The sequence below is a fragment of the Notamacropus eugenii genome, chromosome 3 (assembly GCF_028372415.1).
Source record: "Notamacropus eugenii isolate mMacEug1 chromosome 3, mMacEug1.pri_v2, whole genome shotgun sequence".
In the NCBI taxonomy this organism is placed as follows: Eukaryota; Metazoa; Chordata; class Mammalia; order Diprotodontia; family Macropodidae; genus Notamacropus; species Notamacropus eugenii.
In genome coordinates, this window is record NC_092874.1 from 395849084 (window position 1) to 395866106 (window position 17023).

A 17023-nucleotide genomic window follows, 5' to 3' on the forward strand; every position below is an offset into this window, starting at 1 on the left:
GCTTCGCGCGTGGGGGCGCTGGGAGGACTCCTCTCCCACGCCCTGCCTTTTGTTCCTGGGATATTCTCCTTGGAGCCCCATTAGAAAGGGTGGGTGGGATTCCCATGCGAAGAAAGGGGCGAGGGTGTTTCTAAGTTGGGCCTGGGGACGGAGGGCAGCCGTCTGCATTCGTGGAGCCCATGGAAACCCCCAAGGGTCGCTAATAGAGGCGGCGGGGGAATCCGGGAAAGCGCTCGCGGCGCAGCTGCGGGACCATGCGGCGAGCCCGAGGCCGGGCCGGGCTGGAGGGCGGAGAGAAGCCGGCAGGGGCCGCCGCAGCTGCTCTTTAAAGGGGAAGAGAAGCACGCAAATGCACACGCGCGCACACCTCCGTGCGCACACAGACGGACCCACCCTCGGGGCCGGGAGCGAAGCCGAAGGACGCTGGGAGCGCGGAAAGGCGCGACCCCTGCACGCCGTCCCGAAAGGGCGGCCGCGCCTCTGGGAAGCTTTCGGGCTGGACGAGACGCTGGGTCACACTTTCCGTCTCGTCCTCGGGCGCCTGGACCCGGCTCCTCAGCGTTCCCTCCCCCTCCTCCGGAGGGCCCAGCACTTGGGCGACCTCCCCCTGCCTCGAGGAGCGGTGGAGGCGGGGGAGATGCCGGCCCGTTAGTTACCAGAAGCGCCCCTCCGGCGACCGCCTCGGAGCCGCGGGGCTGGCGGCGCGCCGGGCTACAGCGCGGAGTGGACGAGCCGCGCCGCCCCCTGGCGGCGGGAGCGGAGCACTGTCGCCGGCGCCGGCTCCTGACCCGGAGGAGGCGTCGGCGGCGGCGGCGGTGCCCGGATGGAGGCACGTCATTGTCCCCCGCCGGGCGGTTCAGGCTGTGTGCGGCGGCGGCAGCGGCGGCGGTAGCAGCGGCGGCAGCAGCAGCAGCGGAGGAGGCGGCGGCGACGGCCGGACGGGGATGGAGGGAGTGAGGAGCAGAGCCAGGTAGTCGTAGCCGCTTTCTCTCTCGGCTTTTAGATGATTTGTCCTTCCCCGCCGAAGGGGACTCCCCGGGGAGCGGGGTCGGGGCGCGAGGTGGTGTGTGTGGGGGACACCCTGGCCGCCCCAGCCTCAGCCTCCGCCTCCAGCCCGGCCCCGGCCCGAGCCCGGCCGGGCTCTGGCCGAGGTTCCTCCGTTTCTCTCTCAGGCATGGGGGAGATGGGGGTGGTTGGGGCAGCCGCGGCCTTTCCCCGCCCAGGTGTGGGGCGGGGAGGGGGCGCTGGAGCCCCCGCTCCCGGCCGAAGCGCGGCCGCCGCCCCCTCTCCCCGGCGCCGGGAGGGGGAAGGGGGCTCCCCGCTCTCATCACTCGGGTGGGCGTTGCAAGGAGGGACTCGAGTGGGGAAAAAGGGTGAAATATCTCTCCTCCCCCCACCCCGTCCCCTTTTCCTCCCCCTCCGTTGCCATGGACACAGCTCCTTAATGGTTGCCCCCCTCCCCACTCCCTCCGTCCGGCATCATCTACACACGCTCCTTTCCTGGGGGGCTGGGAGGGGGCTTGGGGAGGTTGGGTGACCTGGGGTCCGGGCCCTGGGATGGGGAGGAGGAGGCTAAGCCCGCCCCCTGGCTGGCTAGGTTCACCGGCAGGGCGGCTGCTGCTAGGCCCCAGAGCCGGTATCTTTCCCCAGGGTGGGCGTGTGCTGGAGTAGCTTCGGCAGCAGCTGGGAGGAAGGAGGGGGCATCATCTCCCTGCACCCCGCTAGGTCCGCTCCGCCTCCTTCCTCTGCTCGGTCTGATGCCTCCCCTCACGTTCTCCCCAGTGTCTCTTATTTCTAGCCTCTATTGCCCCCCCCCCCCATTTTACCGCCATCCTCCTTTACGCGTGTTCTCCCCGGACCCAACGCGCCCCCTCTTCTCAGCTCTATTCTCTCCTGCTCCACCCCCCTTCGTTTTTTCTAGGGGGAAAAATCACCCCCTTAGCGCTTGGCCCTCCCCTATTTAAGCTAGTTTGCCCTCGTGTGAACTGTGGAGCCCCTGCTTGTATTGCTGCGGGTTTTGTGTATATAATTTTCCAACGGCAGCAGAAAAGAAGAGCCGAAGAAAGGGAAGGAAAGCAGTGTAATACGGGTGAGTGTAAAGCGCGTGTTTAGAAACACCACCAGCACACACCTTGTTTAGTTGTGCCTTTTTTAAAAAACGGGCATCGCCTGCCTCTACGATCTGCCTTGTTCTTTACATTAAGTCATACCGAGAAGAAGAAGAATAGTTGTTTTGTTTTTCTCCAGAAGAAGGTGCGGGGGGTGCCATATGTAATCTAAGATTTGAAATGGAGACTTTGTAGAATAGAAATCGTGTAATCTGGGTCCTTGTATTTGAATTTAACAAGTTTACATGAGGTTAGAGCAATTGGAATTTCAGCTCTTTTGCTAAACAGCTCTGTTTATTTTCAAGTTCTTATGTTGACATCCAGTGTTTGTTTATGGGAAAGCATGGTGACAACTATAGGAATGTTATTTTAATGTAGTTATTTTAAAGTCAAGTTAGTCGTCCTACAGTGTTGTGTTGGTCACTCATCCTTGTGTTAGGCCTATTGTTTCAGATAAAGATAATAACGATGATGTTAATTTTTGTGGTGTTTATGTTTAAGGAATTTTCAAATTAGAAATTCCATCTTAATTTTTTCAAAACTATTAACTTTTAATTATCTGAACCATGAATTAGGTCTGCTCTTTTACTGTTTCTTCATTGAGTGCTCATAGACTCATCAGTTTCACTTAAGTTTTCACTTAAGGTCACTTTCACTTTCTTTTTGTAACTATTTATCCAAGTATACTTGGATTATAAACTGTTCAGAATCAGGCAGTTTTTTAAATTAAATTAAAGCAATTAATTTTCTTTAAATGTAATCTGGTAAATCTCCTGCTTGGGGCCTGAACTTTTTTCCAAGCTCTTTGTTTTTAAAAAGTAAATTGCTACATCATGAAATTACATTGTTTATAAAAAACATGTAACTGTTTCTTTTCTTCATCTTTACCTAGATGTATGTGGATTGCCACAATGTTTAATGATTCTTTTTAAACATGAAAAAGTGTGATGTATTCTAATATCTGTTCATATCACCACCAATGAAAATATGTCCCTTACTCCAAGGAAAACATGTATAAAGTTGACTTCACTTTTATACTTCTCTACTTGTATCCACTCTTTTGGGGGGGGCAGGGGAAGAGCAGAGAGCAAGATGAATGGCTTTGTTTTACTTTGTTACATGCCTTTTGTCAAAAGTAGATGTTGACAGGAAAAAAAGTAACTTTTTGAGGTAGTAGTTTGCAAGTACTATTGGTGATAAGTGATAAAATGTTCAATCACTTAAAGCAAGTTCAACTTTATTAATCCCAGGTCAAGACAAATTTAACATACAGTTGTTTGTATTGTAAGATGGAACGTATGTCAGGTAGATCTAGTTTACTGTAACAGTTTTAGGAATACAAGACATTATTGCCTGAAAATAGAAGTTCATAGAAGTAAAAGAAAAGGTGAATTCATATTAATTAGGTTTGTTTACTCCCCAGATATGGAACTGATGAAGATACTGTCAACTGATATTTTCTTTACTCATTAGATTTATTCATTGGGCCAAGGGAAGTGGATTCTTTTGATCATTTATTTGTAAATGGTTGACTTATGGCTGGAAATTTATTTAGGAGAAATTAAAAAGTTCTTGTTACTATTTCATGTTTTTTTAATAAAATAAAACCAGTCATCTTTTTTGTTCTTATTGTTGTGATTTTTCCTTTTACCCCTCTACCTGAACTGAAGTGCATCTAACTAGCTACTACGAGATCTTCCTTCCTTCCTTCCTTCCTTCCTTCCTAAAAGGACTTTTAAAGCCAATGTCATTACCCACACTATTTTTCAAGGTGGGAATCAAGTTGTGAAGGACCATAAATAAGGAGTCTGGTGAGGCTTTTGAGCAGAGGAGTAACATTACTCAGGCAGTGAGTGAGTAAAGGTCTGGAGGCAAGGAGATACAATTTAGGTGGTTATTAAAACAGCTCCAGTGAGATCAAAATGAGAGCTTGAACTAGGATAATTGGAATTGCAATGGATGCAGGGAGGCATGTGAAAGAAATTTGGGGGATAGAATCAATAGGTCTTGGCAATTTATTAGTTTTGGAAAGTGAATGAGTTTTAAATTTCAATTCATTCTTTCTAATCAAGCAGTTAAGATAACTAATGCCTGCTTTTCTTCCCCCCCACCCCCCAAACAATAAGATTCCATAGAATCACTGATATGGTATGGTTTTTTAAAAACCATATGCGTATACTTTGGTAATTGTTTCTCTATAATTTCAGTTTAAATACAGTAAAAATCAATATCTAGGACCCTTTGGGAATTAATGATCTAGTTCTAGACTTGTTTTCCTAGTAGTCAGTGCTTTGCCCTGTTGTGTAAAAAAATTTTTAAATTATTTTGGATAGCAATTCTTTTGTATCTATAAATGTATACGTATATATATTATTCTTTGCTTAAAAAAAGTTTTATTAATTAATTTTATTTAGCATCACTGCTACTTCCTAATATCCTACTCTACCACAATAGAACCTTTCTCTACAAATGAGAAGTGTAATTAAGCAAAATAAGCCAATACATTGACCATTTTGATTGTGTATGTTTCATTATGTACCTAAAATCTACCAGCTCTCAGGCAACGGTAGGGAACTGTGTTTAACTATCAGGCCTCTGTGGTCAAGACTGGTTATTTCATTGATTAGAGTTCTAATCTTTTTCAAGGTGGTCTTCTCAAGTTTCTCAGAATTCTCATTTCTTGCAATGTAATATAACATTCCCTCATGTTCATGTGCTGCAGTTTGTTCAGCCATTCCCCAGTTGATGGGCATTCTCTTTGTTTCCAGCCCTTTACTACCATGTAAAGTACTACTATAAAATTTTGCTTATATAACAATGTTAATAGCTGACATTTATATAGCTCCTACTGTGTGCCAAGCTCTGCTCTAAATGCTTTACAAATATTATTTCATTTGATCCTCATTGCATACCTCCTTGGAGGTAGGAGCTAGTATTGTCCTCATTTTACAGATGAGGGAACTGAGGCAAACAAAGGTTAAGTGATTTGTCCAGGGTCACACAGTGCTTGTCTCAGGCTGGATTTTCTCTGTCTCTGACCTTCTTGGCATATGTGCCTGCTAATGGGATTATGAGGTAAAAGATTTAGTGACTTTTCGAATGACTATTTTTTGGAGTTGGACCTGTGATTTCATTGGCATAATATAGTTCTAATATAGTTTCAAATTATTTTTTGGGATGTTTTGGTCAGCTCACAGTTCCACTGGTACCTATGTATTCCTGTCAACCCATAGTTCCTCCAGATTTGACTGTTTCTATCTTTTATTGCCTTTGTTAATTTGATAGGTGTGAGGTGAACGGTCATTTTAATTTGTGCTTCTTTTATTAGTTATTTGGAACAGTATTTCATCTAGTTTTTGGTAGTTTTAGTTTCTTCTTTTGAAAATTGTTCATTCATATTTTTTGACCACCTATCTATTGGAAATGAATCTTACTCTTTTTTGCTTATCAGACCTTTAATAGAGATATTTGATGTAGTGTCTTTTTAAAAGACATAATATAGTGAAAATCATTTAATTTTTCCTTTATGACTCTGTGTTATCACTTAAGTTCCCAGAGCCTTGGTTTCTTTATTTGTAAAATGCGAAGTTTGAATTATATGTTCTCTAAAGGACTTTTCCAGACTCAAATTTATATGATGCTACTATGATCACATCTATGAGAGGTAGTGTGGTGTAGTGGATAGAGAGCTCCTCTCAGATCCAGGAAAACCTAGTTCAAGTCCTGCCTCTGACATGTATTGTCTGCACAACCTGGGCAGGTCACTTAACTTCTCAGTGCTGTAAGAAAGTCTTTACTAACCTGAACTGGTAGAGGGACTTGTTTTTTAACTGGGAGTTCTCTAGGTTGATGAAATCATAGACTGGTATCTATGATCATTCTAATCATAAGTCAGTGCAGTGTTCTATCTCAGGGAAATTTTCAGCAGAGTAGTAAAAAGGCATCTGTATGTATTAAACAAAGTTTGGAAAATTTATTCCTGTCTGTTACTGATCACCAGAGACTTTGAACCTTCACTGTAACTCATGTAAATTTACTTATCACAAAATAAATACTTATATGTTATTGTAAGTGGACTCTTTTTTTTGGCATAGAAAAGTGTAGTTATGCAAAGTAATACTAAAAAGGGTCCCTCATTTAGCCCCCTTCCCGGTGTGTTGCATCTTTCAAAACTACCTACTCTGCCTTCTACTCTTAGTCCTGGTTCTGCTATTAAACAGTGAGTGCTGTTTGACCCTTTGCTAAATGGCCCTAAACTGCTACATTTTTGAGTCCTTATTTTGATAGATCCCTGTTTTCACTTGTGTATGGGCAGTTCCCTTTTTGTTATTATTTAGTTGTTTCAGTTGTGTCCAACTCTACATGACCCCATTTGGGGTTTTCTTGGCAAAAATACTGAAGTGGTTTGCCATTTCCTTCTTCAGCTCAATTTACATATGAGGAAACTGAGGCAAACAGGGTTAAGTAACTTGCCCAGGGTCACATAGCCAGTAAGTGTCTGAGGCCGGATTTGAGCCCAAGTCCAGGTGCAGCACTCTACACACTACTCTACCTAGTTGGCCCTAGATAAGTTGTAACTCTACATATTTGTGAATTCTACTATGTTTTCTAAATTTAACATACCATAGGCATTACTGTTAATGTTTTCATGTGATACTGATGTATTTGGGTTGTCCGTCTGTTGTCTTTTCATTTTTGCTATGTGACCCACATCCTTTCTCACCATTACATATTTCTAGTAATGTCTTTTGCACCATTTCTTGAATGCATTTCCTCATTTGTAACATGCTATAACCTCCTTATCCCTGCTGTGTATCTTTCTACTGCCTTTTAGGCTATTTGTAATTTTACTTTTTCAAGATTATGAAATTATATCATTCCCTGCCATATAGCATTGCTGGAAATAGTATTAATGTTGAAAAACCTAGCGTTTTGCCATGCTGAGCAGTTTGAGAACCTTGAAAGCATTACACAGTTTCCTAAATATGATCCAGCTCGATTTTCCTTTTTCATTTCTAGATCCAGATCACTGTACATCTATATCACTGACTGAAGACATACACCTTGAAGGTTGTTAGTATAGGCTGTCTTTTTTTCTCCCTAAATTGTCACATTTAACATGTAATATAGAAAAAACTGAACATAACCAGAGTTCACAGTTTCACATAAATTCCTCTTTTTTTGTTTGAATGTTGATGTGAAGTTCAGTTGTTGTTTTGTTTTTTTTATTTTAGAAAAGGAGAGAGAGGGAATGGAGAGGTAAGCACTGTAGCCCATAAGGGAGGAGACAGGAAAACTTAGTCCCATCCAGTAAGGTAAAGTCACAGGTAGGCTGAAAACCAGGGAAGTGAAGATTTCTGGGAATTGCCCTTAGAAAGAAGGGGAAATAGTTATGGCCCCTTTTTCAAAGGGAAGAGTGGATAAATCTTCTTGTTGGAAGAAGTAGCTCCATTGATGAAATCAGAGGTTATGATATAAAAAGAGACCCAGAAGGGACAGTGCTTGTGGGTTACTGATCCAGTTCTGGGATCATTCCTCAGAGGCCCTTGAATAGAAATTACTTTTGGTTGCTCAGTTATCATTGGGCATTGCCAGTACTATCTCCAGTGTCAGAGGAAAAAATTGTACATAACCTTCCCAAGGCAGCATACTAGAACTGAGTTAAAGTGAACAGAAGTTGAATGAATTGGGAAGGTAAGAGGAGATACAGCAGAAGAGCTGGCAAAGAGTAAGCTCAGGTTCTTCAGGACTCTCAAGAAAATACTAACCAGACCTTTGATGTTCAAGTGACCACCAATAATATGTTTTTGCACTGTTCGTACTTGGGCACATATTTTACATATTCAAAATAGTATTCTTGAGTCTTAGGACTCTCCAGTCATGCGAGAGAAAGCTGCCTTCATATAGTCCAGTACAGCCTATGGCTGCCTATAGGCCTACAGACCATTCACATGTATATAGAGGGAGAGGGGAATGTAGACAGGTCATATCTGGGACATAAAGCCACCACATCCACTGCCATTTGTGTCTACTCCAGTACTCTGGGGAGGTTCCTGAGAATAAACGGTCCTGAAGTTCCTGGGAAAGAGTCTGCTCTGGAATCGAGTTTCCTAGTCTCTATCTCTGTGCTGTTTCCCCATACACATTTGGTCAGCCTAGCACAGAAGCTTCACACTGCAGCATAGTGAAAATGTTACAGGCTAATTGTCTAGTTGCATGTCCATAATATGGACAACGAATGTTTTTCTTTTTGCTATTTTTCCAGTGTGAATGGTTAAACCAATCTCTTTTGCATTACTGGATCTTTCACTGAGGAAGTTTAAGTTATAAGTAGTAGTTTATGACATCATAAAGATTGCATCTGTGAATAGGAACATTTGGATAACCTAATCAATAGAAAATCCTTTTCCATTTTAGACATTTTCTATAATGTTAAAGAACATCTTCATTGAACATACTACGCCTCCCTGTTCAATATTTCACTTGATGTTAATAACTCAGGGAATTTTTTTGAACAAAGTAATCCCTTTAAGTGTATTTTTCATGGAGTTTCACATAATGTGGACACATGAGTAAGATATGTCAAGTCTGAGGAGAGTCTTTAAGTTTATACTTTGCCTGAATTAATTCTTTCTAAAAATGAGCATTGACTTTTTTTTTCCTGCAGCTTTCTTAGTCAGGTGTGTGAAGATTCAGTATGCAGAATAATAGCCTGTAGAAGCCTGCCCATTCCTTTTTCAAGTTTTCATTGAGAATGCTTTCTTATGCGTTCATAGGTCCTTCTCATAAAGACTTAAGAGAATTTTGAGAAATCTATCATTTGACTTGGTAGTTGTCTTTTCTGTCACTTTGGTAGTGATCTTTTCCATTCTCTTTAGAATTGTTCCCTTTTAAAAGAGAATTTGAGAGTTTATTTCTGAATACTTCTAAAATTGTCTTGCTTCCAGTTTAAGTTTTTGGATGTGCATTTTATACTCTTTATCTCTACTCCTCTTGTCAATCTGTGCAATTGCTGTTTCTTATGTTGTATGCTTTCCTCCCTCACCTGCCTTTTATTGTAACTTGATGCTTTTAATCTAGTTGAAAACTAGGTTATCTAAATTTGTTAAAATTATTTGCAATATAAGAAAAGGTAGACCTTAAATGAGAGCATGTGGCTCTGATGTAAGTGAAATGTGTAAACTTAAGCATAAAAAAAATTCTTTTGACTATTTAGAGCCTAGAGTTGGGGCTCTGAATTTTTAGATTTTTCTGGTTTTCCAGATAGATAAAGTTGCCAGATCTAGATGAGTGAGGGTATTTGTTCTTCTAAGAAATGCAGAGCTTTCATTTACTAAAGCGCTATAGCACTACTTCTGAAAATGCTTTGTGATTTTTTTCTCCCAAGAGTCCATTTGATAGAATGGGAATTAGAAAACTTGAGTTCTATTCTCTGCCACCAACTAGCCAGCTTATGTGGCCACAGTCTTTCTGGTCTTCTGAACGATGCTTATCCCCTTTGTTTTTCCCTATTTGGTTGGAACAATCTTTTATATTACTGAGTGTTTCACTAAGGAAACTTCGTAGAAAGGAAACACATTGAACTAGAAAATTTTTTAAAATCCCTTCAGTTCTAAAATTCTAGGATTCCAAGGGAAAATAGTTATAATAGTAATTTACTCAAAATATTTCAGTTTGATTCTATTTTGATACTTTTGCTCTGTTTTGTAGGATAAAGACTTTGAGCTAGAAGGGACCTTAGAAGCTACCTTGTCTGAACCCTGTACTTTACAGCTGAGGAAACTTAGGTCCAAGGAGGCTAAGAAACTTGCTCAAGGTTATGCTGCTAATAAGTCAGAGATGAGATTTGATTGAGATTCAAATCTAGTACGCTTTCCCCTATACCATGCTCTTCCTCAGACTCTGTATAAAATGTCACATGTAAAAGCTCCTCTTCTACATAAGCCAGTTCATAAAGTTGGTTTTGAATTTTTTTGTGAGAAGTAAAGTCATCTCAACGTGCTTATACACTTATACTCCTTTCATTGAGATAAAAAATAAAACCATGAAACAGATTCTTATAAGAGAAAAAAAGTTGTCACTAAAACATAAAAAAAGATGGGACGGTTAACTAGAGCAGACCAGATATGCTGAGAAATCTCTGATGGAGAGGGCTGTGTGTATGTGCACATAAACAGTTTGGAAGATGTTGGAGAATGAAGCCTCAGGATACCTGAAGGGGAAAAGAATAAGAGCTGGAAAAGGCAATCAATAGGACATTGATAACTATTAACCTATTTGCCTCTATTCTCATCCTACCAAGTCTGTATGAGAATAATCACACACATGTTGAGGACATCTTGATGAAAATATAAGAAAGGAGTAGGCAAGCTTCCACCAGTAATATCCTATAGCATACTACATCTTTAGAGGCACATAGTTGCCTAGAAGGTACAGAAAATATAAAATCCCGCTGTGCTTAGTGTTTGTTGACTGTAAAAAAGCATTTGTCTTGAATAAAATGCAATTTTAGGAGCTCTCTTCAATAAGATGTCTTCCATACTCTTGTACAATCATACAAGACTCCTTGACAGATGCAAAGACAGAGACAATTTTCTTCTGTCAGTCCTGACTATTGATAGCAAGTAAGGCATAAAAGAAGGAGAGACATACTCACCAAAGATGTTTATTATTCTCATGGAGAATATTGAGGAGAGTTCAAATGTAAGAGGCGTTTACTACACATGGTGCACATGTTTATAGATGACAATGAGCTGATTGATGTTCTAGAACACCTAAGAGCCTTCTGAATTAAATTCACAATCGTTCAAAAAGAGTTTGGCCCAAGAATTGACACTGGAAAACTATAGTAGATGAAGAATGCCTGATGTCCACACTATGGATTGCAGTTGGATAGATGGTCAGTTGAGTTGGTCCATCAGTACATATCAGTACATCAGTGGGAACTACAAATGAACAATAATCTGGGTCTAGAATTAGATAGGAGGAAGAAAATGGACAGGATTGCCTTTGGCTAATTCTTAGTACTTTGAGTGACCTCATGCTTCTCCCTGAAATAGAAATTGTTCCAGAAATCAGTATTATTCTAGTTATTGCAAATCATGGAATACTGCAGTCATCCAGGGAATCAAAATGTCAGATAATCCAAAAGTCAGTGCAAAAAGACATTTTATATTATATGTCCTATAGCATGTTACCAACAAAAAGTTGTACATTAAACATATCACCAAAACTATGGGTGATAGAAAAATATAGATGAGCTGCTTGTGTAGTAAGAGTGAAGGACATCCTATCTGGACATGGATGCTGAACTAATCCCTGGATAATATGAAGGGATGACTTGGACTTGGATGGAGTAAGTGTATGCTGGAGTCCAGTTTGAAATATTTACACTCCACTAGTATTTTAGAGGTATCTAAAAATTAATTGGGGTGTTATCAAGTGGGGCATTTTTTTTAAAGCTGATGTTGCAAGGAAAGTATTATTGTTGTGAAATAGTATTTAATATGCTTTGAAATTTTAATGATGAATTGGAAAAAATGTGCATGTGGATAGGAAAATTTGGAAAATCAAGAATAGTTCAATGATAAGACAAGTGACTCCTCACCCTTTCTATCTACTTATGAATAGCATTTCCAACTTTGTATTTTTCCAGAGGTGAACAATGACTATAGTTGACAAAGTATCTGAATCTTCCAACCCATCAGCTTGTCAGAATCAACCTGGCAGCTCTGTGGCACCTTCACTCGGAGACATGGACTCAGGCTCTGCAAGTTGGGGAGCTGTATCTTCTTTGACAGACATCCCCAAACACAAAATTTCTTTAGGACCAGTACCTGGTGCTGCAATTTATTCTAATTCATCTATATCCGACAAACCAAAGCCATCAGCACAGAAAGATCAATGTGAGTATTTATTTTTCTTCTTTGAAGAGAAAAATGGGGCCAAAAAAATCGTTTCTGATATATTGCTTTTGGTTTTGTGTTTTGAATTCACCAAAGGTCTACTTATTTTGTGATGTACATATACCTCAATTGGTCAATAAATATTTTGGACTATATTGACAGATAGAATGTTTTTAATGGGACTTTTAGTAGTCTTATTCCTAATTCTTGGAAGGACAAAGTTTCTCCTGGTGAGAAATTTAATGAAACAAGTAATGCTTGTCACCTTCAGCAAACTTCGTAGTTGCTTTCTTAACTGTAGATGTTCGTTTCTCTTTGTCTCTTTGTCTCTGTCATACCACTAGCCAGATGAGTCTTGGGCCAAGTTTAGAAAACCACTTAACCTAAGGTGAAGTAAAAATGCTTTGAAAAGGACTTAATAGCAATGAAAATGTTAAGTTAATTCATTTGAACTAATGCACCCTAAACAAACATCCAACTTCTTAGAAGATAAGGCTAAAGCAGGTTTTGATAACTTTGCTCAGATGCTTTTGAAATGAAGAGAAAGGCAAGATTGAAAAGATTTTTATGGATAACTTATTGTTTGTATTACTTTCAATGTACATTGAAGCTGTGGTTGGTTTTTAATAGCTCTTCATCAGCAAATTCTTAACAGGTGATACTTGAATTTTTCAAAAAATATTTTTATAACTATATTTCAAGATGATATTGTGTATTTTAATTTGTGCATTTGAAAACACTCTTCTGAGAAGGGGCCCATAGGTTTCACCAGACTGCTGAAAGGGTCTGTGGTAGAAAAACGGTAAATAGCTTCTGCTCTAAGTCAACCCTGATAGGCCAGGACTTTTTTGGCCATTCGCAAGAGTGAACTTATCTGCAAATACTCATTAAAGGAGATGGGAAAAGAACAGTTACCATATCATTAATTATTGTAGCATAGTCTTTATTTGAGTAAGGTTTATGTGCTTGAAATATAAGTATTAGTTATTGCCGTAATATAAGTTATCAGTACATATTTCCAAATATAAATATTTTTAAGAAAGTTAAATGTATTGTGGCTTATTGACTGTAATGCCACTGGATGGGAGAGTTACTTCAGGCATGTACATTATTAGTGATAGGGACTAGACCTGTGATTTCATTGGTGTGGGAGACTCCTTGGTGAGGAGACTCTCTTTCCCAGTATGGGTTAACACCTTTTCTTCAGTTTATTATAGTCTTAGAGCAGGACTTCTTAACCTTTTTTGTGTCACTCACCTCTTTTTCAGTATGCTAAAACTTCTGAACCTCTTCTCAGAATAATGTTTTAAAATGAATAAAATAAAATGCATAAAATTTACAAAGAAACCAGTTATATTGAAATAGTTATCAAAATATTTTTAAAAATGAGATTATTCCAGATTAAGAACCTTTGTTAGAGAACTGCCTAAAGTACTGAGAGGTTAAATGAGTTCCGAGCATTATATATGTGTAAGAGGCAGGACTTAAATCCACATATTCCTGGTTCTGAGACTGATTCTTTACCCATTATGCTACATTGCCTCTCTATCAGATATTATACAGTTTTACATTTGATAAATGCACAAACAGGACATTTGCTGTACTAATTATTGTTTTTAGGTCTGTATCCTTGAAGCACAGGCTACTCAAAGAAGAACTTGGATTACTTTCTTAAATACTGAGAATTATTACAAAACACACCAGAGTTCTGTTTATAGTTCTTCCATGAAAGATAATTTATTAGTTTTAAGTATGACCCTGGGATTCCCTGAGGACTGGCATTTTATAAAATTTTTTACTAAAGGTAGGCCCCTAATAAGACACTCTGGAGATACAGTTCAGATGTAATATAGTTGTGAAATTAAAGCAATTATGTCTTATCGTCAGTGACTGTAATGAACCAGAGAGACTTAAACAAATGTAAAGATCATTGTATTTAATTCATTTCCTGTTTATAGACAGCCTGTATTTCATTCTTTAGTCCTAATGAGGATAGATATCATGAAATCCTTATGAATCTAACAAGTATATGTCTATTTTGTTTAACGTCTTAAGAAACTAGCCAATTTTAAGATGGCCCTCATGTTGTCTGACTCCAAAGCCAGTGCTCTTGCCAATGGCTCTCATATCCTAGATGCTTTTAAAATGTTATTTTGTTAGTGCCAGTAATCTAACAATTTTAAGATGGCTCTATCTATTGTTTGCTTTTGTCTCTTTCTAAACAACAACACCTCCCAATAAAATAAAAGACCCAAGTTGTCTAGTTGTTGTTTCTGTGATAATGGGCAAAATATAACCTCTTCCTCTTTACAAGTCACTACCTGTTGGGGCTGTTCTCTTAAATATTTCTTATCATGCCCAGTTTCCACAGTTGCAGTGATTTTATCCAATATCCTCATTCATCATTCTAATCATTCAGCTTTTCAAAGACCCCTCTGCCTGCTCCCTACTGTTCCAAAGATTCTGATACCAGGTCCCTTTCTGAAATCCACAGGATGTGTCTAAATTGTCTGTTTTTAATTTTTCTTTAAAATTTGCTAAGGTCTTTCAGGTAGGTAGAAAGCAACCATTTATTAAGCACCTACTATGTGCCAGGCACTGTGCTAAGTAGTTTAAAAATATCATCATTGATGAAGGACTGAAATAAGATGGCCGATACGTCAGTGAAGAAAAGGGTATATACGGAATTGTTACTTTAGAAGTAGAAATTGAAAAAAATTTGGCAACTAATTGGATATTTGGAGTGTGTAATGGAAAGGAATTGGTAACACCAAATTTATGAATATGACTGACTGGAAAGATATTAATTTTGTCAAGAGAAATCTGTAAGTTCAATTCAGAAGAATTGGTTTAGGGGAAAAGATAATGAGTTTTATTTTGGACAAGCTGAGTCTGAGATCCTATGGAATAAATTCAGATAGAAATGGATCCCTGTGAGCAGTATATCTTTTTGAAAAACCACAAATTCACATCATTTATGTTGTATTATTTTAAATTTATTTTTAATTTTGGAATAAAATAAGCATTCTCATAAAATAGTACGATAAAAAGGTGATTGTGTGTGAAACTGCAAAAAATCACAAACCAAATATCATCTCATTTGAGCCTCACAACAATCCTAGAAGGTGGGTGCTATTATTATCCCCATTTTATAGTTGAAGAAACAGAGGCAGTGGTTAAGTGACTTGCCCAACGTCATACAGCTAGAAAGTGTGCAGCACCAGATTTTAACTTGAGCCTTTCTGATTCTAGGCCCAGGTTCTGTTGCCATCTGTTCTGGCATCTAGTCAACCTAACAATAATTTCCTTTGTCTGACTCTATTTCCTTTCTGTAGTGTGGAACCTTCCTTTAGTCAGACTACATCAACCTGATGTAATCAGTTTTACATTTAAAACAAAACAAAACAACAAGGATAAGAACAGGGACTTGGTTTGTTACTGCATTGGCACAGGGAACTCCCAGGTGAGGAAACTTCCTCTGCCAGTGCAGGTCGCTAGTCTTAGTTACCAGGAGCACTGAGAGATGTCTTGCCTAGGGTCTTACAGCCAGTTTGTATTAGAGACTAGGTTTGAACCTTGGTCTTCCTGGCTTCAAGACTATAGTCTGCTATACTGTATTGCCTGTCAAAAACAAAACCAAACCCTTAAAAAACTTTCAAACTTTACTAAATACATAAAAATGCTCAGAGGACTTACTTAAAGCTGTCTAAGATGCTAAGATGAAGAAAGTACTAGGTAAAATACTGATTGAAAGTTCTTAAGGTAGTATTTCTAGGTCTCATATCCCAGATGCTTTTAGAATGTTATTTTGTTAGTGCCAGTAATCTTCCACATTAACCTATGAACTTCAACTACAAAATGAGCCTGGGTGTCCTGGTTTACCAGTACTGTAAATTTATTGTTATATTTAAATGATTATTAATATTAAGAGTTTTGGATTGGAACCTGAGTTGTTTTGGTGAAACATAGTAATATAAGGGCTTTGATGCTTATTTAAATATGGGAAATGGACAGGTCTTTCATTCTCTCTGTACTTTCTAACAATTATCGTTCTGTTAATATTTGACCTCCAGAAATGTACAACTCTTTCCATAGTTTCAAAAATATCTACAAAGCGTGGGTTATTCTGAGAACTCAGCTGAAAGAAATGGATTACTAGTTAGTGTAATATAGATTAGTATAATAAAATCTATTTTTTAAAAGGTCAAAACCTTTATTCAAAGGTAACATTTTGAAATGTGGTATATTTTGTTTTTAACAGCTACAGGTGATGGCATTGCACCTCCACAGAAGGTCCTTTTTCCAGCGGAAAAAATTTGCCTAAAGTGGCAGCAATCTCACAGAGTTGGAGCTGGGCTCCAAAATCTGGGCAATACGTGTTTTGTCAATGCTGCATTGCAGTGTTTAACATATACGCCACCTCTTGCCAATTATATGTTATCTCATGAACACTCCAAAATATGTAAGTTTTTCTTTGGTTCTACGTATTTGAAAATTGTTTTTGTATGTACTTTTATTTCTTCACAAAAGTCAGAATGAACAGTCAACAAGGATTTGTTAAATCCTGACTGTGAACGGTAACACCAAAAGAAATACTACTGTGTAGAGTTTAAATTGGATTCTTGTATGAACCTGGAATGGAAAGGGGAGGGCTTTCAGTGTACAACATTTGAAATCCAGCTGTTCAAAAATCATTTTGCTTCTAGTTCAAACTGAAGTGTATTTGAAAGTGGCATTTCTCAAGCTACCATTTTTTATCTTGCCAACAAATAACGTATAACACAAACAACATGGGACAAGGATCGTGGGATCACAGCTTTAGAACTGATTTCAGAGGCTGTCTAGGCCAACCCCTTTATTTTACAAATGAAGAAACTGAGGCATAGGGAAGGGTAACATATCCAAGGTCACACAGCTGTAAATATGAGAAGCAGGATTTGAACTCCGTTGTCTGACTCCAGAGCCAGTGCTCTTGCCATTGTGCCAAGAAGTAACCTATCTTCTCCATGG

The 17023-nt window shown here is 39.4% G+C and overlaps 1 protein-coding gene across 4 annotated transcripts in view; it reads left to right on the forward strand.

Annotated features, from left to right (window-relative positions):
* Window positions 1-17023, forward strand: part of USP42 (ubiquitin specific peptidase 42) — a 77677-nt gene that overhangs the window by 22408 nt on the left and 38246 nt on the right. For 2 of the 4 annotated variants that reach the window (XM_072597837.1, XM_072597838.1), the window contains exons 1-2: window positions 11678-12013; window positions 16275-16475. In XM_072597837.1, the coding sequence (XP_072453938.1) occupies window positions 11773-12013; window positions 16275-16475 (442 nt within the window). In that variant the 5' untranslated portion in view covers window positions 11678-11772. Of the gene's footprint in view, window positions 1-877; window positions 971-11677; window positions 12014-16274; window positions 16476-17023 lie in introns of those variants that run through there. The other 2 variants (XM_072597835.1, XM_072597836.1) reach the window with 2 other exon arrangements.